The 25,510-nt window shown below is 33.6% G+C and overlaps 1 protein-coding gene and 1 long non-coding RNA gene across 3 annotated transcripts in view; one reads left to right on the forward strand and one right to left on the reverse strand.

The window, feature by feature from the left end:
• Window positions 1-25,510, reverse strand: part of CALCRL (calcitonin receptor like receptor) — a 101,709-nt gene that overhangs the window by 24,734 nt on the left and 51,465 nt on the right. For both annotated transcript variants that reach the window (XM_015073962.3, XM_015073961.3), the window contains 7 exons: window positions 20,565-20,655; window positions 20,290-20,403; window positions 19,287-19,379; window positions 16,443-16,578; window positions 13,580-13,690; window positions 13,374-13,486; window positions 11,880-11,971 (listed from right to left, as the gene is read on the reverse strand). In XM_015073962.3, coding sequence (XP_014929448.1) covers window positions 11,880-11,971; window positions 13,374-13,486; window positions 13,580-13,690; window positions 16,443-16,578; window positions 19,287-19,340 — 506 coding nt within the window. In that variant the 5' untranslated portion in view covers window positions 19,341-19,379; window positions 20,290-20,403; window positions 20,565-20,655. The remainder of the gene's footprint in view (window positions 1-11,879; window positions 11,972-13,373; window positions 13,487-13,579; window positions 13,691-16,442; window positions 16,579-19,286; window positions 19,380-20,289; window positions 20,404-20,564; window positions 20,656-25,510) is intronic.
• Window positions 9,549-25,510, forward strand: part of LOC128314083 (uncharacterized) — a 141,547-nt gene continuing 125,585 nt past the window's right edge. Inside the window, exon 1 of the long non-coding RNA XR_008295479.1 lies at window positions 9,549-14,495. This is a non-coding gene — a long non-coding RNA (uncharacterized LOC128314083). The remainder of the gene's footprint in view (window positions 14,496-25,510) is intronic.

A 25,510-nucleotide genomic window follows, 5' to 3' on the forward strand; every position in this document is an offset into this window, starting at 1 on the left:
GAGCTGCCCCATGCAAGAGTTCCTCCTGCTCTTCTAACGGGCAGGAAACCAAGAGAAGAATGATTCTTACACTCCCCCAAAAGACCCTTTTAGAGATAAAATTCGCAATAATGGCAGCCACCATTTATTGAGCTTTTAGAATAGACACAGAGGTAAGTACTTCACACTCATTATATGATGTAATAACCCCCTGAAATATCATTATCCTTTAATAAAATTGAAGTAAGTTGCTCCAGGTCACAATCCTATTAAGTGATCTGTTGAATTTGAATTTTGAATTTTGAGAAAATAATAAAGCTTCTGTCTCTTTCAGTATTCATTTAATCACTTATAACTATTTATTGATGCATAAGTAATATATTGTGTAATATTTCTAGGTATTGAAGAAACAGTTGTGAATAATACGGATGTCACTCAGGTGGAGGGTAAATTCACACATAAATTACATCACGTAATTCCTGGTAGTGTTATATCCTTTTTAGAAATTAAAATAGGATTAAGAAATAGATAAATACTGTGGCCAGAGTGAGGGGAGACACAAGATAGAAATGAAACAAGAGAAAAATATGGGAGAAAAGCATTCCAAGGAGATTAAGAAGTTACTCTGAGTCAAAGTTCAAAAAAAAAAAATGAGCTTAGAGTTTTTAAGGGGCACAAAGGACAGGGTGAAAAAAAGCATAAGGCAAGACTCCACATTGTTTTTTTCTATTCTAAGATGAAGAAAATTAAAGAGTATAATTTACTAAATGATTTTTGATTCTGAAGCTCATACTCTTTTGTGTTACATTTCAATGTTCTATTAGCAAATGTTAGCAGCATACTGTTCAGTCATTTTTGGGTTTTGTTTTCCCTAACTACTAAAAAGATGCTATACTTTAAAGGGTTTACTTTGGCTTTCTTCTAATATATAGTCGTATCCATGGGTACAGTCTAGGAAAATAAACCATGCCTGCAAGAGTGGAAAACCAAATTGCAAAAAATATTATCAGTTTGGGGTTCTCTATCTCAAATCATTATTTATGTTCTCTATCTCAAATTATTAACTTTTAACTCGTTCAAATGACTGTATCAAGCAGTGAATCATTCGTTTTCTTAAAATGATTTGTCATTCTATTTCCATGAAAATTTGTGATGCCTAAATAGTGCTTGTTTCAACTTACACAAGCAAAATCGATTAAATATACCTATAAAGAAGTTACATATTTATTAGAAATAATAATAGAAATATGTGATCTTTAACATTCAGTTATAACTCAAGTAATAAGTTTGCTGTTTACAATAAGTCCAAATTATTTAATTCAGTTAATTTACTTTAATTTCTATACCTGGGACTCTTCTCCATAAACCAGTAATAGCAATTATGTCATAGTGGAACTGGTTTTTGTTAGAGTAAATTTATTAATTCTTGTACTACTCTCTCCTTACTCAGCTCTGATACTCTAATGTGGAAATGCAATGCTTTTATTATTTAATTACAATGGGCATACTTAAAAAACTTTCCAACCAAGACTCACATTACTGAGTAGGAATGTTTTCACTTCTCACTGTGTTTAGTTTGAGGGAGATGGATTTCAGCACATTGATTGAAATTCACTAATTTGGAAATAGACTGCATATGACCTAATGAAATGTTACTTGAAATACTGCGGTTAATTAACCATTATTCAATGTTAAGCTGAAGGACACCTGGGAAACATGCAGCAGAATAAAATATGTCTCAGAACCATAGTGCCTAACAAACTTACATTGAATGAAATGTACCAAAAAGTTGAGAGAGCAAGGATGATTCTGGATAGGCACTGAGAAGTATGTTACTCAGGGACCACTTGATGACTGTTTCCGAACTCAGTCATTGTCAAACCTCTGACGGGGCAGGTTTGCCAGATTTTAAACAACTTATGTAAGTGAAAAGTTCTAATTTGCCAAGACAAATACATCAGGCTATGGTTTGTAGAGTAAGACTCTTTCTTCTCTATGTTCCTATGTAGAATTTCTTTAAATAGTTAGCTTTGTTTAAAACTGACTTGAAGATGGAATCATGAACAGTTTTCAGGAGAAAGTTTATAACTTAAAGAAGAAAATGATACTTTATCTAGTTTCAAGAGATATATGAAGAAACTGGAAGTGAGATAAGTGTTCACAATATTGATTGAATATATTCAGATATGATTTAAGGAAAAAAAGGTGAGATCTGGATCACTTATCCCGAAGAGCATAAATATAAACATTAAAGGATTATTTTATTAAGAAAGCTTTAGCCTATCGACTGGATAGATTTTTTGCTGCATTTTATTTAGGACCTTATCTCAACTACCTAGAAATGACATCATTGTCTATAGGGTTGCAAATGTGCAACTTGGCTTTGGAATTACTTGGAATCAATGTCTGAAATGTCAGCAAAATTAAGATGTCGAAAAAAAAAAAAAAGAACCACTTTTCCCCCCCTACAAGTCAGTGTTATATATGCTCTTTTATGTGCAAGAAGACAGAGCCCTTTATCTGGGTAAGAGCAAGATTTGCTATGCTCTCAAATTTTAAACATTAATTAAAATATAATTTATAACTAATTCTGGTAAAGTTTATTTATTTATTTTATCTAAAGGGTTGTGCTTTGTTTTTCCAAGGATCATTATGAGTAAGAGTCATTGCCTCTCAGGGCTTGGCAAATCCCAAAGCTCTGTCTCTCTCTTCCCCTCCCTTTCGGTTCCCTTTCTTTTTATCTCTCACTCTCTTTCCTTTAATTGGCTCTAATATAAAACTGAAGTATATCTGGTAAATAGTGTTTCGTGTTCTCTGTTTCTAATTTAAAGCATGCCTGAGTGGTAGACTTTTTCTTTTCTTTCTGTAAATAAAAAATAACAAACAGAACCCTAAGTTGACTTTTTATTTGGTTCTTGGTTTTTATTAGGATGGGCCAGTACCTCTGAATTAACAAACAGGAAAAAAAAATGTCACCTCTACCAAAGACTAAGCAGAAATGACTGTAGCAGGAGGAACTGAGTTAAGAAGCAGAAAAGAGATATTGATAGCTTTTTCATAACAATGATGTATGTGAAACATCAACTCCTATAGGATGTTTTCAGGTTGGTGGTAAGAAAGCTAAATTTCCAGTGCTCTTGACTATTTGAACATGCTTAATTAACCATTCAATTCAGTATTTTCTGAGGTGGTTTTGACCTTTCTTCAACCTACTTACAAAGTATCCTATATTGTTTTACACAGATTCTTCTACTGATTACAATTTTAAGGAATTTTAAGTTCTTTGTCGATGGAGACAAAGAAGGCCAGACAAACTCAAGGGACTTGTTGAAGGTCACAGATAAGTCATGGGAAAGTCAGTCTTAGAAATAAGCTTCCAAGTCAGTTCATGCCTTTCATTTCTCAAAAATGTATTAAGTGCCTACTATGAGCAAGGTCTTGTGCTAACCCCCGGGATGGGTTTTAAAAAACGCAGAGATGATTTGTGCTCTCACAGAACTAACTTCATGATATTCTTTCCACTACTTGTTGCTCAGTGGATAGTTGTTTTTGACGGATAGTGGCTTTTACTGTTTTGAGGAATATATAGTAGAAGTGTCTTAAAATAAAAGTCTAGACATTCTTTAATATGGTTTCAAGTACTGAGTAAGCTAGATGGTATCTTGTGGGCATAAAGAGTTTACTTATTTTTGAGTAACTTAAGTTTTTCTAATATGATTATACTAATATTTTACTTCTAAAATTTTTCACTCATTGTTTACTTATTTTCCTACATGAACATAACAATTTCTTTATAAATGTCATACATACAAAACTAAAAATTGTGTCCTTCGATTTTGTTTTTAAAGTGCCCATATTGTTATAATAGGCCTATCAGGGCTAAAAATTTATATAAAAATCTTTTAATGGACTAATAAGAAAGAGTGATAACTATGCCAATAATAGTGTTTCCAAATTAGACACTCCACTTAGCACTGAACATATACTATGTCAGTCCTTATACCAAACCTGTGATATAGATACCTATAGAGTTTGCATTTTAAATATATGAAATTGAGGATTACAGAAATGAAAGAACTTGCTACATTGCAGGTGAGTGACAAAGGTGGGTTCTGAGACTAAAGGTGCCTGTTTAGAGAACATACTCTTATGCACTGTCGTGTAAGGAAGGATGTCGAGATATATAAAAAAGTATGTAGAATGCTACACCTGGGTCTTACTTGAAGGGGGGTTTTCACATTTTATCTAAAGCCTAAGAATGTATAATTAAAAAAGAAAAATTAATTGGTACTTTTACTTCATTTTGTTTAAACTCTCCATTTTTAAAAGGTAATTAAAGTCAAATAAAATTACTAAGCCAAGTAGAAAGAACACAAATTGGGAGGAAGTCTGGATAACTTAATTAACTACTTAAAACCAGCTAATCTCTTCACTGATTGTTTACAGTTTTTACCTGTGGAAATTTTACCCATCATTTAACACTTATTTCAGTGTTAAAGTGAGATTTATCGCCTCAGGAATCTTCTGATTCTATGAGTCAGAATGAGTCTTTCCTTCCTCTGTCTTCCCATAGCTCTTTGAACCTCCACAGTAGCTTTTTTTTTTTTTTTTCTTTTTCCACTTTGGATTACTATCAGATAGGGATAATGTTATGGGGCACCTGCATAGCTTGGTTGATTAAGTGACCAACTCTTTTTTTTGTTGTTTAACACTTTTAGAAGTTTGTTTAATTATTTTTGAGGGAGACAGAGAGAGCAGGGGAGAGGCAGAGAGAGGAGAGAGAGAGAAACCCAAGCAGGCTCCATGGTGTCAGCACAGAGCCCAATATGGGGCTAGATCTCATGAATCATGAGATTATGGCCTGAGCTGAAATCAAGAATTAGATGCTTAACCAAGTCACTCAGGTGCCCCAGGCAACCAACTTTTGATTTGGGCTCAGGTCTTGATCTCACGGTTGTGAGGTCAAGCCCTGTGTCAGGCTCCTCGAGGGTGTGGAGCCTGCTTGAGATTCTCTCTCTCTCTCTCTCTCTCTCTCTCTCTCTCTCTCTCTCTCTCTGCCCCTCCCCCGCTTGCATGTATGCTCTCTCAAAAAAATTTTTTTTTAATTTGTTGAAAGAATAGAATAGATAAGGGTAATATTAGATGACTATATAGTTCAGTCTCTATGCCTACATGTTGGATACAGTCCAATGACACAGTTAGTACCTCTTTCTTACCATTTATTGAGAGATTGCTATAGGCCAGGTACCATGTAAGGTTTCTTTGCCTAGTATTTTAAACATTATGACTCATTACAAAAACAAACAAACAAACAAACAAAACCCCTGACGCTTACTGAAAAGCAGAACCAGGCTAAATCCATACTATTAGTAAGTGCTGATGGCAAGATTTGAATATATCCCATATTTGTAATTACTGTATTACACTATCCATTAAAACTAACGTAAACCTGAAATCAAGTACACATTTCTCATTTTCACACACCATTTAATATCTTTTTTAGTTCATTATAGAGAATGAACAGTTAATTGCAGTTTTTAAATAAACTTTTAGCATAAGCAATGTAATTGAAAATCTTAACTTTTCTTTAATGTAGAAGCCAACAACCAAATTCTGTATACTGTCAAGACACTCATTGGCTTTGACAAGGTTTTGCCTATGTAGCATGTTATATATCATTTATAAAAGAGTGACATTTTTAGCAAATAAGAGATACATGGATTTATTGCTTACAATACTCTTGATTAAAAAATACTTTCTTTCTAAAAAAAAGTAAGGCCTATTTACATTGTAATATGAGGGCAATATTTGGGGCAACAAAAAATTTCTGGCTTCTCTTTTAAAATGAAGTATGAATCTACAGATTGAATCTTTAAAGCTAAAGTACTTAGCATATATATACATAATTCCAGCTTAAAAAAATGTTTTTCCATACAGAAAATAAACTCTGAAGTTTTAAGTTTTAAGACTTCAAGTAAAAATGAAAATTACTCGTAGTATTAGTTGAATAGTGTTTGCATTAAAAAAATTTTTTTTAATGTTTATTTATTTTTGAGAGAGAGAGAGAGAGAGAGAGAGAGAGCATGAGCAGGGGAGGGGCAGAGAGAGAGGGAGACACAGAATCTGAAGCAGGTTCCAGGCTCTGAGCTGTCAGCACAGAGCCCGACGCTGGGCTCAAACACATGAACCATGAGATCATGACCTGAGCCGAAGTCGGCCACTTAACGCCTCCAATAGTGTTTGCATTTTTAAATAAAACATACCTAAATATAGGGACGCCTGGGTGGCTCAGTCGGTTACGCATGGGACTTCGGCTCAGGTCATGATCTCACGTCTGGGAGTTGAGCCCCGCATTGGGCTCTGTGCTAACAGCTCAGAGCCTGGAGCCTGCTTTGTATTCTGTGTCTCCTCCTCTCTCTGCCCCTCCCATGCTCATCCTCTGTCTCTATCTCTCAATAATAAATAAAGGTTAAAGATAATTTTCTTTTGAGAACCTAAATATAGATGTAAAAATATTAAACCAGATTTTCTTTCAATTCCTAATCAATAATAAAGTTTTTCTGTATAGATTGCTTTTAGTTTGCAAAATACTTTCACAAATGCTAACTTTCCTGACACTGAAATTATGTATTTTGATTTTAAAAGTATTAATTTTTTAATTCTAATCCTCTTTAGTAAGTTACTCCTCATTCATAGACTTGGGTTTGGAAGTAGCATTACAGATCATTAGGTCTAACCAAGTATGGGAATACCCCATTTCAAAATTCTGATTAGACTGACATCTAATTTCTGTCTGAGTGACAGGAAGGTCAATAGGTCAATTGGGGTTCATTATATTTTGTTTAGCTGTTAGAATTTTTTTTATAAATTGAGTCAAAAATTTTTTTGTTATTATATAAACTGTATTCCTAATTACAGTAATTGATATGCTTGAAGTCATCTATTGTGCCCCCTATTTTTTGTCTTTTTCTGGCTTACCATTTTTGATATGTTGACTCCCTGATCAGTGAACATTATTTTCTTCAATTGCTTTACTATCCTAATAAGCCAATTCTTATAACACCCTCTTTCCTTTACAAAGTCAGTTCATAATGGACAGAGTAAATGACTGCTCTGATTAGAGATTTGGCATTAGATACTTTTCATTTATTGGGATAATTTGGCTTGTAGCATTGTTTTCACTTGGCAGTCCCACTGCTTCCTCATTAATTCACAGCAAGCATTTGGTCAACTAAATCATAGACTCACAAAAGCTTTGTCAATTTTGCATTTGACTTTATGGAATTAGTGTATGAGTTTAGTTACATCCTTGCTAAATTCAGACTTGTTTAGGACCATAAGACTTGGTATTCTAGGAGACCATTGTTCTCTTTTTGACTACAGATTTTGGCATGCTATATAATTGTTATGCTTCTTAACTTCATGTCATTCAGATATTTAATGTGCTTGAATATTTTGGCTTATTATAAGCAAAATTTAAAAAAACATTATTTAATCTGAAGGATCTCTGTTGTATTAGTTTTAAATCTACAGAGATAGGTGGTCTCCTAAATGGTAATTAAAAATTTACTCCACATGCGCTGTAGCTAGTCACAGTTTTAGAAATACTACAATAAGGAATTCAGGAAAATTTCACTGAGGAATTGATGTTCAAGTTCAGATCTGAAAGATGAATAAATTTAATTAGGCTGGGGTGGAAGGATAGGCAAGATATTCAACTATAGGATCCATTAATGATTTTGATTTTATATAAATTACAGCAGAAAGTTTAAGCTTTTTAAAGCAAAGGATGACAAAATCATATCTGTATTTGATCTAAGCTTTGAAAATATTCTGGCTTGCATTGTTTAGAATTGAATGAAGGTGGTAAAGGGGAACTTCCTGAGGCTAGTTAAGACAAGGTTGGTGGTGGTGGCAGCAGAGTTAACTAACTGGATCCATTGGAGGGCTGTTAGGAGGTGAAATCCAGAGTATGAGGAAGAATGGTTAGGAAGAAAGTTGAGAAGGTGCCACAGATTGCCCCTAACTCAACTAGATTGCTGGTGGTGGTAATCTTGAAGATGGGTCACTCTGGGAGAAAAACTGCTTTGAGTTAGGAGGAGGTATGTATTACGAATTTTTTTCAAGCATATTGATATTCAGATACTTTTGAGATGATGTATTTGAAGAGCCATAAAAAGATATATACTCTTTGACCAAAAAAATCCCAAGTCTCTGGGAATGTAGCCTAAAAAAATAGTGCCAAATATGGGAAAAGTTATGGCTTAAAATGTCTGTACAGTGTTTTTTATTAATAGGAAAAATTGGGAGTAATGTTACTATTTAAAACATGGGACAATTTAATAAACTTTTGTCAGCTTACACAATGGAATATTATTTAGCCAAGTAAATAACTAAATAATAAACTGAAGAGTTTTAAAAACTCTTTAGGGACATGGAAAGAATTATATAATGCTAAATTATAAAAATAGTTAAAATACTTTGCAATTAAAACTGTAAAAACAAATTAATATGAAATAAAACTACAAAAATCCAAGAAATTGCTCAATAGGATATTAAAATTACAGGTTTATATATTCTTGTCTTTATTTAAGAATTAGTAACATGCTTAATTTTTTTTATTTTTTAAAAAATGCAAATTTAAGTGCAAATCTTGTTTCTCAAGATTATAGTTTGTTTTAAAAATACATATTTTGGGGGTCCCTGGGTGGCTCAGTCCCACCACTTCAGCTCAGATCATGATCTCATGGTTCATGAGTTCAAGCCCTGCATGGGGCTCTCTACTATCAGTGCAAAGTCTGCTTCAGATCCTCTAACCTGCTCTCTCAGCCTGTTCTCCCTCTCTCTTTCTCATAATCAATAAACTTTAATAAAAAATTAAAAATTCATATTTTTAAGTTTATTTATTTATTTTTGAGAGAGAGAAAGAGTGCATGCATTTGTGTGAGGGCCAGAGGGAGAGGGAAAGAGAGAATCCCAAGCAGGCCCCATGCTCAGCACAGAGCCAACATGGGGCTCCAACTCACAAATGGCAAGATCATGACCTGAGCAGAAATCAAGAGTAGGACTCTTCACTGACTGAGCCACCAGAGCACCTCAAGTTTGTTTTTAATTAAGGAATGAATTCTTTTTCCTAAGGTTAAAAATATTTAACAGTCATACCTTTTTTCCCCAAGATTTGTAAAACAGTCTTAAACAGCTCTTATGATTCCTATTTTATGCCTTCAGGATAGAGGCTGACCTCCTTTATATTCAGTCATAGTTGTTAAGTTTTATGTTAAAAAAAAAAAGAAACTTGGCTAATATTACTTTTAAAAAATTTTTTTAAAGTTTATTTATTTTTGAGAGGCAGAGACAGCGTGAGTGGGGGAGAGGCAGAGAGAGATGGAGAGAGAAAATTCCAAGCACACTCCATGAGGTCAGCACAGAGCCTGATGTGGAGCTTGAACTCATGAAACCATGAGGTCATAACCTGAGCTGAAACCAAGAGTCGGAGCCACCCAGGTGCCCCTAGTTACATTAAAAAAATTTTTAATGCTTATTTATTTTTGAGAGAGAGAGAGAGAGAGAGAGAGAGAGAGAGAGAGATTGCAAGTGGGGGAGGGGCAGAGAGAGAGAAGGAGACACAGAATCCAAAGCAGGCTCCAGGCTCTGAGCTGTCAGCACAGAGCCCCATGTGGGCTCAAAATCACGAACTGTGAGATCATGACCTGAGCCAAAGTTGGGCGCTTAAGGGTCCATGGAGCCACCCAGGCGCCCCACCACTAGTTATACTTAAATTAATCCTTTCCATGTGTTGGTATGTTATGGTGTGGTAGATACGTAATTTTCGTGAACTAAAAATCTCTGAGTTCTAGGAGTACTGCATAAACTTAATGGCAATTAGCTGTATCATTTAGTTCCAAGAGCCAAGACAGTCAGATTTTAAAATGTAGTATTTTTAAATTGTAAAGATTTGCCTTTAGAATTAGAAAGGATATGAACTATATTTTTGTGAACTAAACTATATTTAGTCATTTTATTATACTAAATGAGAATTTGAAATTTTAATTTTATTTTGTGTGTGTTTTTTTTTACATTTATTTATTTTTGAGAAACAGAGTGAGACAAAGCATGCATGGGAGACGGGCAGAGAGAGAAGGAGACACAGAATCTGAAGCAGGCTCTGGGCTCTGAGCAAGCGGTGAGCACAGAGCCTGATGTGGGGCTTGAACCCATGAACTGTGAGATCATGACCTGTGCCAAAGTCGGACGCTCAACCGACTGAGGCACCCAGGCACCCCTATTTTGTGTTTTAAATTCACTAAATATTAACCAAGATTTATTACCATATTTTACCAATAAATTTGTTAGCATCAGCAACATTGCTTCACTTTGTCAATTAGCATAAATTATATATCACTATGGACCAGAGGACTCTAAAAATTATCACTTTGGAAAATGGTTTATTTTCTATTTTTAGAAGAGATATTTTTAATCTATTATGCAATCATAACAAAGTTTTTCCTACTCCAAACATAGTATTCATTTAAAAAATCTTGTGTAAGCTAAGAGTATATATGAATAAAGACATGAAGTTTTAATAAGCTGTATGTAAGCATCTGATATGACATAACTAATTACAAATGCATTGAGAACTGGCAGTTGGTTTTCTCAAAAACCTTTTGGTAACTTGTTGCAAAATATAGTATAGTAAATATAATTCTTTAAGAAGTGTTTTCCATATTTTAGGATAAAAATTCCTTTCAACTGACTTTTAATTAATGCTTAATTAGCTTTATTCAGAGTGGAGTTTTTTAAAGTCAGTTTCTAATCATGCCTAGATGATGTTATAAATTAAAAGTGCCATTAAAAAGTTTCCATGTGGATTCCTCAAAGTAACTAATCTTGAAGATTTTTAAAAAGGCGCAGGTTTCCAAAAATACCAGTACAGTTCTGATGCAATCTCTACATCCTGTGATTTTGAACCCATGAGAGACAATGGTTGGTTGGTTTGTATATTCTTCGATGCACTCTGAATATTTGATGGACTGTGGGCCAAAAGCTGGTGCTCTGGTATATCCAGGGGCTTGATAATTTCCAGATTTGGATTATTGTGGTATGCTACTACTCTAGCTGATTCTGAAGCTGCTAATGCTCCAAGACAATTGTTGGAGGAGAAAGAGGAAGATAATGACAATGGTGATAAAGCTACCATGAAATACAGCTACTCACTCTCCATACTGCATTCTATAATTACTTGTGGTGATCAAATTATGAAAACCATTTTAACACATAAAATACTGCATGCAAATTTTGATATTTACTTTCCTATCAATTAAAAAAATCATTTGTTGATTGTCTAAATCAAGAAATTGGAGTTGACTCTCCTTCCCCAAAAAAGAAGTAAATTTCAAGTAAAATTCAAACTGCAATCTACCTATATTAATGATGACCCCCCCAAAAAACAAGGAAAAATAATCGAACCATAATATATTTAGGTTATTATTATTATTAGATAATACGTATTATTCCCATTGCCACATTCCCATTGGTTTCTGTAATGTACCATGTATACTGACACTAACATTGACCTAGAAGTTGAAAATTCAGTTAATAAGCTCTATAATATTTGATAGTTTCCAAAACAAATACAGATACATTTACATATTGATTTTGGCTCTCTTCTTTCCACATGACTTCATACTTAGGCTTCAGATATTTCATCAATCTCTGCTCTATACATTTTATAAAGTCAAGGTAAGATCAATATATTTCAGATTATTCTAAATGTTCAATTTATTTTAAACATTATAAATCATCTATTCCTATATTTTATCAGCACATGACATAAACATGCACAAGGCACTGCATTCACCAAAGACAATTGATAAATTAAAAAATATTTTACATGTACTTACTTGAAATAAAAGAATATGCCAAGTGAGATAAGCAGTGATGCAATAGATAATCCATGTCCAATTATAGTCAGGTAAAACAAATTCAGTGCAGTCTACAATTGGTATGAATAAAAAAACAATTAAGATTCCTATCAATACTATAATCCCACATGTGTATAAGCTCAAATCAATAGAACAAATTATATTTCTAAAAATATGTGTTCTACTCGCATTGCCATTTAGCTTACAAACCAATAGATACTTAAATACATCTGGAATAAAGAGTATCTGTGCAAATTTATCAAGTGACATCAACGTTTATAAATTGTATGTCCTCTTAATGTAGAAAATTAGAAATCATATATTAAACCTAGGAAGGAATAATTTTATTGATCTAGGTTTTGTAATACTTGAAAGTAGCATTTTATGTTTTGAAGGACATTGACAGTTTTTACTCTATCACTTTGTGAATGTTAAATGCTATTAATTATTTTTGTTTATTTTAGACAAGGCTTTCTTTCCTACTGGGTTTTTCTTTTTCCTTTAACAAATTTGAAGCCCCAAGACTAATCTCAATATAGCAATTATAGGAGCCTCTAATCTATACAAATATGTTTTTTCACATAGTTTCACTCTTCCTCTTTGTTTTTTTATTTTTCTGTATTCTATTTGTAACTTACCATTTTATTCTATATTTTTATACTTCTCTTTAAAATCTTCTCTGAATAAGCAAAGAACACATGATTTATAAGTATAGTGATAGCTGACATTTATCAAATGCTTACTATATACCCATGAGTTTTCTAAGAATTTTCCTTGTATTAAGTCAATCCTTATGAAAACCTTGAGGCTAGGTTTATTGTTATCTTCATTTTATATACAAGGAAACTGAGGCAGAGAGAGGTTATAAGCTTGCCTGAGGTCATATGGCTGGTAAAGAATAGGAACAAGAAATCAGGACTCAGTTCCAATCACTGACAAACTGCCTGTATATTCACACCTGTGCAAATGTATTCAGGCACTTTCTATCAAAGCTTAATTGTTGTGACAAACTGTGACTAACCTTGACTTTGATGTATTGTGTTAAAAGTGGGAATGTGAGTGAGTAACCTAGCAGCCAGTCAGGACAGCCTTCTGTTGAGGGACAGAGAGTTGTGTACACCCTTTTGGACTTACTTTGTTTACTTGAGCACAATTCCTGAACTTAGTTCTAGAAACTCCAATACCAATGAATATGTTCCCTTTTCTTTCCCTTTTTAAAATATGTTTTCTTTGGGAAATTTGAAACTCCAATACCAACACATTGACTTGTAAATACACTATTACCTAGCAGGATTGCTTCCTTTGTGTAATGACAGAATGAATAATTATTTCCACAAAGATTTTTCTCCATTGCTTATAAAAAGGCTTTACAACACAATGGAACACTAGGTAAACTTTCTCCAATACCCTATCAGTAACTAACTTTGTAAGTAGATCATGTAAATAACATTTGAGTTCATAATTATTCCATACCTTCACTTTCTCGTGTGTGTTAAGATTACACTGGGTATAATTTGTCCATGTCCTGTTGCTCTCTGGATGTCTAAACCAGTTTCCATCTTGGTCACAGATCTTTGTAACTTTTTCTTTAATTAAAAAGAAAAGAAGAAAACATTAATGCGATTAATTTAGAGTTTATTTAATGTCAAGTGGATCTGTATATAAATCTCTGTTTCTACCTGACGGATCAAAGTCCTGAAAGTAATCAGGGCAGTGCTGCATTGATTCGGTTCCTGCGGCAACATCATTCCAGCATAACCACCCATCCCAGGTTCTGTTACAGTAAATGCCTTAAGAGAAGAATAAAAATCAGTGATTAATAATCCCTTTAGTTATACATGAAGACATAAGTCTTACTGGTGGGCTAATACTGACATGAAATACAAACTACCAACTGCAAATGAAGATCATATAAAATCCATAGCTGGTAAGTTTTTCATCAAGTCATTATTGGGTTTATTGCCAAATTAAATTTAGAAATATCCATAAAAGTGTACTGAAGAGTTTAGATTTAATTCCAGTTCTCAAAGGTGGCTATTCATTCAATAAATCAAGTGGTCTTTGATGGCTGTCCTTAACCATAAAGGTGGTAGTTACTTAGTGTCCCTATACTTAAAACTTTGTAAAAGTATGAGAAATTGGAAAATGTTGTGTTCTTAGGGCAAGGTTTTAGTATTTTCTGAGATAAACAAATGAACACCCTAACACTTCCTATTTCACAGTATTGACCCTAACAGATATTCAGGCCCCTCTACCAAATTGTAGCTCTTACTTCCCTTCCTTCACATTTCAAATGGAGTAGAATGTAAACATTCTCATATTTTCCTTTTAGTAAACTGAAGAGAAAGATCCTCTTACATGAACAAATATAAGTTTTTTTTTAAAAAGGGATGGAGAAATAAAATGACCAATAGTCCAATGTTATAACAGTCTATAATTAAAGAAAATAATTTTTCACCTAGTCGGGCAAGTACTCATAGATAGAAGCCCAAATGTTCCATGAGATGTTTATTATTTTTTAACAGATTTGTGCCACAATCTCAGACTCAATCTAATCTTCATCGAGGTAGAAAAAAATTCTACTGGCCTGAAAGTGTAAGTAATTCTATTAAATTATTAAGTAAGTAATTCTATTAAATTCTATTAAAAAATAACTCATTTCATCTCTGTTTTTTTCTCCTGTGGTTTTCACTTATTTAAATAGTCTACATTCATATATTACTAAATAAAATGCATTTTGTGGCCTAACAGAGAAGAATTCCCTGATAGAAAGCATCTCAAACAGATCCTATAACCTGTCCAAAAGATCCCATCTAATTAATGATAACACTGGCAGTATGATAGATTACACAGGGCAGAATTTTTCACATGTGTTGTATGGCATTTGAGTGAGACAAGAGTAGGTATTCCATTAAAAGAGTTTCTGTGGTCAAAAGATTTGGGAAGCATAAAGTTGAAATGAAGACAGTTCTTTCTTGCAAGACTTGCTAGAGTATTTAAAATTACAAAGTGCATTATGAAGCTCCAAGAGGAGGATTTATTACACAGTGATTCTAAAATTATTTTATCACAAAATTATTTTATTATGAAACACTCATAAAGATATTCCTATTGTTCAACAATGAGATTCGAAGACTACTTTTACATATATCTACACGATTTGGAAGGGGTTAATTCAATAATTTGAAACTTGAAACTTGGAGGTTAGTGGAATAAAGTGATAAGTCAGATAAGTTAACAGAATTTGTATGCAGTTTGTGTACCGGATAATTTAACCCCTAGTGACATAATATCAGATAGTTTGTCAGTGTCTGGTATATATCCAAGATATTTTTAACTGAATAAATATCTCATTAAAAAAATGTTTGCATAGATCTATCTAAATACTTCTCCAAAGATTATCAAATTATATTGTTCCATTAGATTTTTCATTAAGAATTGTTCATTACAATTCTAAAAGTTCTAAAAGTTGACCAATGTGGGAAAATCACTTTTTTCTCTTTCTCACAAGCAAGTTCATTTTGTCAGCTACAAATACTAATAATAACCTACTGTCAATATTTCATTTATATAAGAAACATTATATATTATACCATCAAATATTTTTCCAAAAATGTAAAGATCTTTGTATCCACTGATAATTTAGAAATATCTAAAGTCTAGGGGCGCCTGGATGGCTCAGTCAGTGCGTCTGACTTCAGCTCAGGTCATGATCTCACGGTTGACGAGTTCTAGCCCAGAATCAGGGTCTGTGCTTACAGCTGAGAGCCTGGAGCCTGCTTTGGATTCTGCCTCCCTCTCTCTTTGCCCCTCCCCCACTCATGCTCCGTCTCCCTCCGTCTCAAAAGTAAATATAAACATTAAAAAAATAAAAAAAAGAAATATCTAAAGTCTTTACATTTTGCTATGTTTCATTGTGAGTTTCATGTTTTACATTTTGAAGATATACCTGTGCCAGATAAAAATACAGGGCCTGCTTTTGGTCTTGAGTTTTTATTTTGTTTTTGCTAAATCTAGCAACTCTAATTGTGCTACTCATCCTTGTATCTTCAGAATCCAGGCAAATATCTGGCACTTAGCAGGACTTCAATAATGTTATAAAAATATCTAAAGAATATCTTGATAGAAACAGAAGCACTTAGACCAAATGTATTATACAAAGCACGCGTTATGCAAAAAAATTATAATTTATTATGCAAGCTCCTATCAAGCAGCTTGTGAAAGAGAAATACAAATTACGTAAGCTGAAGATCAAGTCACTGATTTAATTAAAGACACACATTTGATATTTTAAATATCTTTGTACCATAAAAAACATTACTAAAAATATTCCTGTTGCACATAGTTTGAATTAGAATTTTTTAAAAAGGAGCAAAATAAATTATGTCATAAATTTCTTCATAAGTAAGAATGCACATGTAACAGGAAAGCTAACTAACCCATTTTTAACAATGGACCTAAGAAACCCATAAATGATATAATGGAGTAGTTTTCTTTTAAAAGGGTATCAAAGGCATTTAAAAATTAAACAGTCATGTTTACCTTCTGTTTGTTGAATAGGGTCTTGCATAATTTTTTGGTAACATTCATACTGAGCTGTCATGATTTTATTTCTAGTATAGACACCGAACTCATTTAAGTCATCAATGTTCTCTTCTGATTCTGCTATGTCAAGAATCTAAGGGATTTAAAAAAAATCAGAATTGTGAGAATGTCTGTCAGAGGCAGTCTGTCACAGTGGAAAAAGAGTAGCTGCAGTGATATGCTACATGGTTAACTGGTTCTGGGGGGAAAATCCCTGATTTGAACCGTTTGCTAATTTTCATGGTTTAAATGTCCCCACCATGTTTACTTTCAAGTGACCTCAAGTAGCTGTAAATGGCAGCTCTGGGAAACAGGCTATAGGCAGTTCTCAGAAGCCTATAGGATCTGGCTCTGGAATGTGAGCTCTGGAATACAGACAGTTGTATTGAAAATCCACCTCTACTTTTTCACCTGCTCTGTGAATATGGGCAAGATATTTAAGTTCCCTAAGGCTCTGCTTTCTTATTGTAAAATGGAATAAAAAAATTTTTAATGGGATAAAATAGTATCAAGATAACAGAGGGGAATGGGGCGCCTGGGTGGCTCAGTCAGTTAAACGCTGACTCTCAATTTGGACTGAGGTCAAGATCTCATGGGTTCATGAGTTTGAGCTCCTCTATGGGCTCTGTACGGACAACATGGAGCCTGCTTGGGATTCTCTCCCTCTCTTTCTCTGCCCTTCCTCTGCTCTGACACATGCATTCTCTCTTTCTCAAAATAAACTTAAAAAAAAAAATAACGGGAAGTATTTGACACGTGGTAAATATTCAAAACTGTTGGCCATTTTTATTATCAGATTTTGATCATCAAAATATTGAGAAGTTCATTTATGTCATTGGTAAATAGAATTTTTACTGTATGTACATCAATAAACGTTTTGGACAGGTATATATTTAAGATCTTCCAATTTAGTAGTCCTATTTAAGCTTCACTTCCATTTTAATATCTGCATGACTTTTTGTTACTGTTTTGCAATATGAAGCCTGTATAACCTCCCTCAACCTTACTTCTTCTTCACTTTTGCATTATTTCCTTTAATTATCATTCATAAGCATTAATTTTCTACTCTTATTTTGTTCCCTTATACTTGATTCTCTGTTCTCTAGCCTGAATTCATATTTACCAAAGTCTAAGTAGTTATATTCCCTCAGTGTGTGGTACCACTCAAGCCTCACTATCACCTGAGCACCATTTAACATTTATTCTCTCGTTCTTTGATTCGTTTTAATTTCCTAATAAAGATTTGTGCAGCATTTGTGCTGCACAAGCAATAAATGTAAATTTACAGCATTAAGAAAATTAGTATTTTTCTCCTGTTCTCAGGAAGTTTATAGAATTGCATAAAATCAATATCATTTTTATTCTTAAAAACACAGCTTTGCACTATCTGAATGAATTCAAGAAAAATGGTCACAATTCCTTAAATTACAGTAATCAGATTGGTAATCTGATACAGAATTACCTGCAGGCAACCAGAGTTGGCCTGTGTAGTTCATTGGCACAGTCAGTGCAGGGAGGGAGCTGAAGAAACAGGAGTCCTGCTTCTTGAATTCTAGGCTATTTACCTAAGATAACATCTAAGAAGTGTAGGATTTGGACTGCTCCTAGACTGGAGAATGTTTTCAAATACAAATGCTGATAGGAGTGTAGGCTTGTTTTTTTTTTTCCCCCCATTTAGGTTTTCTATATTTTTCTTGAGTTTCTTTGTTTAAATCCTCTTTTGGGGTTTGCTTGAAAACACCACAGGAAATTTATGTGCTGGCACAGAATCAGATGAGATTACATCTGTCGGTTTCTAATATATATAGTGAGATAAGAGTACAGTCCCTGTTTTAATGTGGGAGAGAGAAAAATGTGAACAAAATATTTCTGTAAATAAACATCCAATTGTCTGTGTAAGGAATATGGCCCCTCCGGTTGGGCAATAGGTTTGTAGTCATCCTTAGTCTACCCTCCACCTCCAGTCTCACCTTCCCCGCAGCCGTGTACAAGGGCACACATGAGTGCTCACACTCACATATACAACTGCCCCAAATTTAGCATCAAAGCCCATCAGAAAACAGGCACTTCATACTCATTTGAATGAATGGATAAGGACATTGATTGAAAACAGTGCGTGGTTGGGGTGCCTGGGTGACTCAGTCAGTTAAGCATCTGACCTCAGCTCAGGTCATGATCTCAACTGTTGGTGGGTTTGAGCCCCATGTTGTGCTCAGAGCCTAGAGTCTGCTTCCTATTCTGTGTCCCCCTCTCACTCTGCTCTCTCTCTCTCTCTCTCTCTCTCTCTCTCTCTCACTCAAAAATAAAACATTAAAAAATTAAAACATAAAACAGTGCATGGTTTCAGTTAATGTAAATCAATCAGTTGGCAGAATGGGAGAAAAACCAACAGGTTGGAATCTACTTTTAAACAGATCTAACACACACTCAACAGGTCTGGTTGAAAGTATTTTATTTAATATATATGACTGTAGTATAGAGCCATTTCATTTTTCTTTCAAACTCTGACGATTACCTTCCTCTGGTATCTTTTACATTTTTATCATGGACCTTCCTCACTTTAACATCCCACTCCCACCTCACTGCCCAACCATCCTATAGTGCCTCCTAGTGAATTAAAGCCTAAAAGGATACACTGAAAGAAAATAAAGTATTGCTCTGTTGATTAAAAATGTACTTAATTTATGCATCAAATAACTGTATGTCATTTTGTTGTTATTAATGTTTATTAATTATAGGTTTATTGGAAGTCAAAATAAATAATCATAAATAGAGAGATATATTAGAGGAATTTATCCTTACCATAAAAAAAGGCAAGATAAACAGAAAATACAGGATACATTTTTTCTCCATCATTGAAGCCAAAATTAAATATGCTGTACAATATAAATCAAACTGCAAATAAAAATGAAAGAAATATAATTAATCAATATTTATAAAATAAATTTATATGGTACTCAGTGGTAATTTTTTTAAAACCATATAATAAGTAATTTAAGTAATTAGAAAACATCTTACTTTCTTTGCTTTTACCAAAATTGGAATAAAATAATTAAAGTATCAGGACAAAGAATTTCACAAGACCATAAAGGCACAAATTTTGATAGCATATTTTACCATAAAGCTCACTTTTATCTCCTATATATATTAACCTCATTTTTAATTTTCTGACTCTTCAATAATTTAAGGGGAAAAACTTTCCTCAGGCCAATTTCTTGAGAATCAACAACCATACATCACAAAAATGGCCTTGTAATTTAATAGAAATTATTTTTCCTTTAATTGGGAACTAAAATATTCCTAAATTATCTATATTAAAATAAGGTTACAGGAAATGGACAATACTACATAAAGTATTTCTGTGAAATTTTTCTAATGGTAGATACAATCCTGAGCTAATGAAAATGGACTCTAAAACAACACCCCCTAACATCTTAATTCTTAGAGACAAACATTGCTGGGATTGCTTACTCACTGTAAGGTCCATGAGCAACCTACTTTGACAGTGCTTTTATGAGATAAAAATTATCATGATATAGTCATAATACAATATTTATTTAAGTGAATGTATCCGAAGTATTTATCAACAGAGATTTAAAAAATCCAATCAATAGATATTTGCCAGAAAGCTATGAACTAATATTTAATTTTGTTAAGAACCTTGTCATGATTTTTATTATAGGTCCAATGGTAAAGTAAGAATTATAAAGTTTTTCCACATATTAAATTATTATTTTTATTATCACATGCAACAAAAGCACACCAATTTCTAGCAACTTGAATCTATGTCATTGCTTGCCCTTACCAATGACTCACGTAGACAGCTTTTCTTTTTAATTGTAGTAATCTTCCAAATAATGTTTCTCTTCTATCAGATATACTGGGTTTTTATTATTAGTTGATCTTCTTAAAAAAATAGCTAAAAAATGAGGAGGCATTATATTAATTTTAGATATTTTAAAAAAATGTTGTAACAAGGAAAACAATGAATAAAAGTTTTGTCAATATAGTAATTAATGAGTTGATATTTTAGTTTTTATTAAATTTCACCATGAGAAAATCTAATTTTCCAATACTTACATACACAATTGTCTCCAGACTCAAATCACATTTTCCCCCGGATCATATTTGATGTTGTCTTGAAGAATTTCTTAAATCCAGGGGTCATGACCTGAAATATTGATCGATGTAATAATTTAATATTATTTAATGAGTCTGCATAATTTCCATGAGAAATAGAAATTTTCAAAGAAAATACCTCTATTATAATGATATTTGTATTAAGCTATTCTAATTTTTTAAAATCTCTTTTGCTTACAATATATTTGAGTTTTGTCACAAATATTTGTTGTTTTCCATTATATGGAGAAACTATTAATTTCAAAGTTAATTTCCATTCAAGTTAATTTCCATTCATCTAGGATGGTTAAGATACTAAACTTTTAAATTAAACCACAGTTTAATTTTCCTTTGAATAACTTTCTTTATCTAATAACTTCTTGGAATGTGTTATTAGTCTTAGTTACATATATCCATTTCCCTTGCTCATATGTTTTTTTTCAAAGCCAGAAACCATATCCGATCGATCCGTGTATCTTTGGTTAATTTATATTTCCTGTAAATGAATGAAAAAAATAAGCCAATAAACTACTTTAGGATTTTGAACTTGCAATCAAGGAAACTAATCATAACTATTAATTAACTGCTATTTCTTCTATTAGAAGGCTTTAGATAGTGTTGGAATCCATACTGACAATGAAAATCAGAAAAAAAAAATGTTGCTCTATCAGCATTTTTAGTTTCTTATGAAAGAATGTCCCCAAAACTATTGATCTGTCAAGTTATGTGGTTGTTGAGATACTGAATAAACAGTAATTTACTGCTTTGTAAGTCTTTATAAAGGTTAAGCCAAATTTAAAACATTGGTAGCTTACATTTCTCTGTAGTAAATATATATAAAACAGAAATACACAAATAAGAATGTAAAGAAATATTATTCTATTTGTAAATCAAGGTTTTTATGAAATAATGCTTTCATAACTTACACATGAGTTAGGATTAAATGAACTATAAAATGCACATAAGCTGGAAAATGGAAGGGGAAAGAGCTTCAAAAACACATTTGGAATTTTGCCAAACCCAATATATGTGAAAAAACTTTTACACAACATGAGCAGTTATTTTTGTTGCTTATCTAATAGGCTTCAAAATCAGAGTTCTAAAGAGTATTTGAGTGAAATTCCTTTTAGGGTTCACTAGATAATTCTGGCACCGATAATGAAAGATTTTATTCAATTCACGAAATATTTACCAATGCAAATCATTCCACTTTTATAGTTTCCTTCTTCACCCTATTCTTAAATGATCTGGAACGTGTGCTACTAGTAACCAGGGGGTATTTTGCACTGTGTAAACTTGTAGCACTCCTAATCCAGCAGCCAGTCTGTGGCCTCTGGTTTTATCAAGGATGCAGCAGCAAGGTTGGGTGGCAGTTTTTCAAACACATGGTGGACTCCTGTACGCTCCATAAAGTCTAACAATGCCCATTTTGTGTGGTGATCCAATTCATTTCAGTCATCTACCTGACAAAACCTATCAAATTTTCCTGCCAGCGGACACATGTGGGGAGCAGCAATTATGAAGGAAAGATCACTTTCACCAAAAGTTCTGTAGATCCATAATGGAAGGATCATGACTGGGCATGCAGGTAGCACCCCTACAGATACAGCTGAAGGTCAGTTTAGACTGAGTCTCATGTTGGTAGATGTAATGACATGATTGTCATCAGAAGTATGTTTAATTGTATTCTTCAGTTTAGCTCAATGGTTCTTTGCATGCTACCTCTACAACGTTCATTCAGTGAGCGGTTCTCTTTTCTATATTTAGCTTACTCCAAATTTACATTTGCTAAAATGCATTTGATATTAACTGACCAGACCTTTTAAGCAAATCATTGTAAATCTCTTTCAAATCTTGTTAAATTATTTACTGACAACTGAGTTGCACGTTGCCTTGTGAGATGTAGTAGCTCCCATTCAATTCTAAGGAGAAATGAAGTATGTAATTAAGGGTGCGGTTAAATGACTAAATCTGCTAGTGGGTTTTTCCAAGTGTCTTTAGGTTTGTGTAGTAGGAAAAGAACTTATTTAAAACTAAGAAAGCTCTAATTTGAACTCTTAAATGGATTTGTGATCATAATGATCCTGCTAGTAGTTAACTGACATTCTCTTTAACTGCTAGCCTCACGGATCTTACCAGTACTATTTCATTTTCACTTCCCAAAATTAAACAAAGTGGAAGATTTGGTTCTACTACTAGAAACAAAATAATTTTCTTTACTGTACACATGAAATAAAAAGATCTTCATTCCTCTTGCCAAAAAATCACCAACATAATCTAAAAATGATTTATTTCATCAGAGAAAAGAACATTAAGAAATGAAGAATGTTGTAAAACTTCAAAGAACTTTTGAAATACAGGTTTCTAGTCACTTAGGGCTTTATGTAATATCATCCTGGTTTCATTTCCTAAAATTACCATTGATCTGTAACACAAGACATTTTTCATGGATCTACATTTCCAAGTGCAAAACTTCTAACCAATCTTTTTTTTGCTTACTTCAGTGTGAAATCATGTTTTATTCTACATAAAAAATTTATAAATCAGTGTGACTTAATCAATACTAAGTTATCACAAAAACCTAAATCCTCTAAATGCATAGTAGTGCCTTGCAAACCTACTTTTTATTTTCTCAATTTTTATATTCCTATATGCACATTTCATTAATTTATTTTCTTTATGACGATTTTTATTTTTAGTTGAGTTGCCTAACCCTGATACTAAAAGTATATGTTCACTTCAAGATTAAGAAAAAAACCCACAACTTTTAACTTCCAATCTTCCATTTCCAACGTATTTTGCATTTTTATGGGCCCTATGCCATTTTCTTTTTTTCCACTTATTTATCCAGTCACTATAAATTAGGCTAACAGAAGCATTTCCCACACCTATCTCATTTGCCATGAAGCATCCTGAACCTTTGTGTGAACAAAGTAAGTCGTTTTCTATTTAGTATGTGTCTTTCCCATATGACATATTCAAGAAGTTACATTTCTGAATCAAAATAGGGAATGAGCACTCTCCTTCAACCCCAGTATTCTATACTTGTATGGCAAATGGAAGTTTCTTTCTGTTGTTTTATTCAATGTAGAATAGATAGTGCCACTCAAGAAAAATGTCCAAGTACAAGAATCCTGGTTACCTTTTATTTTCTCCTCACTGTTTATTTCTGGGCAAAACCTAAGTCTTTCTGCTAGAATTATTTTTACAAATTACTTTCTTTACTTACAATCAAATATTTAAGAAAGAAATGACAATATAAGGTTTGAATTTCCTACCCCTATCCTGGCCTGTCCTTAACACTTTCAATAAATGAAGCAGTAAGAAAATTAAAACAGAAGGATTCTTTTTCCTAAACATCTGTTATTGATATAAGGAGGTCAAACTATATGGTTTGTAAAGAAAAATAATTTCACTTGGAGCTTCCATAATTTTTTAGACTATTGAATGAACAGGTAGCAAATCATTGATGTAGCATGAACCATTGTTCCTCCAGTTGTGAGTTCATGGATGATTTACATCAGAATCACTACTGGAACTTCTTGAACATGTCAGAATGTCTAGGCCCCACCATAGACCCAACGAATCAGTATCTTCTGGAGAAAAACTTGGGAATCTGCATTTTGTGTAAGCCTTCAAGGAAATTATTGGTCTATTAAATTTTGAGAAGCACAATGTTAATACATCATCCTCATTAGACCATGCTGAGACCTGAACACACCTACATTCCTCTGTCTCTAGGTCCTGCCAGACTATTTTTTTTAATGTTTTTATTTATTTTTGAGACAGAGGCAGAGCATGAGCAGGGGAGGGGCAGAAAGAGAGGGAGACACAGAATCTGAAGCAGGCTCCAGGCTCTGAGCTGTCAGCACAGAGCCCGATGCGGGGCTTGAACTCACGGACTGTGAGCTGAAGTCAGACGCTTAACCGACTGAGCCACCCAGGCGCCCCCCTGCCAGATTATTTTAAAAATAACTACTAAGAGGGTAACTGGCTGACTCATTTGGGGGAGCATGCAACTCTTGATCTTAGAGTTGTGAGCTCAAGCCCTATGTTGGGTGTAGAGCTTACCAAACAAACAAACCAAACCAAAACAAAACAAAACAAAAAAACTTATCAAGTATAAATTAAGCAGAAATATTCTGCCATGTTCCAAGGCACAAGAAATGTCTCAGAACTCCCAGAGCAAATTACTTATATATCTATTTTAAAATGTACACTGCGGGGGGGGGGGGTGCCTGTGCTGCTCAGTCAGTTAAGCATCCCACTTCGGCTCAGGTCATGATTTCACAGCTTGTGAGTTCAAGCCCCACATCAGGCTCTGTGCTGACAGCTCAGAGCCTGGAGCCTGCTTTGGATTCTGTGTCTCCCTCTCTCTCTGCCCCTAATCCACTTGCATTCTGTCTCTGTCTCTCTCAAAAATAAATAAACATTAAAAAAATTTTTTTTAATCTATACTAGGGGTGCCTGGGTGGCTCAGTCAGTTAAGCATCTGACTCTTGATTTCAGCTCAGGTCTCACAGTTTGTGGGATCAAGCCCTGCATTAGGGTCTGCATTGGCAGTGCAGACCTACTTGGGATTCTCTCCCTCTCTCTCTGCTCCTCCCCCGCTCACACTCTCTCTCAAATACATAGTCATTAAAAAATAAATAAATAAAAATAAATAAAATGCATCCTGTTATGTTGTAATTCTTTTGTGTGTGTGTCTGTTTGTGCCACTAGATTGTGTGCACGGTTAAGAGTAGGACATGCATTATACATACCTCTGTAATTCCCAAACCTAGACATAAAAAGAATACATAGAAAGTGTGTTTTGGGTGCCTGGGTAGCTCAGTTGGTTAAGTGTCCAACTCTTGATTTTGGCTCAGGTCATGATCTTACAGTTTGTGGGATTGAGCCCTCGTCAG

The sequence above is a fragment of the Acinonyx jubatus genome, chromosome C1 (genome assembly GCF_027475565.1).
Source record: "Acinonyx jubatus isolate Ajub_Pintada_27869175 chromosome C1, VMU_Ajub_asm_v1.0, whole genome shotgun sequence".
Taxonomy (NCBI): Eukaryota; Metazoa; Chordata; class Mammalia; order Carnivora; family Felidae; genus Acinonyx; species Acinonyx jubatus.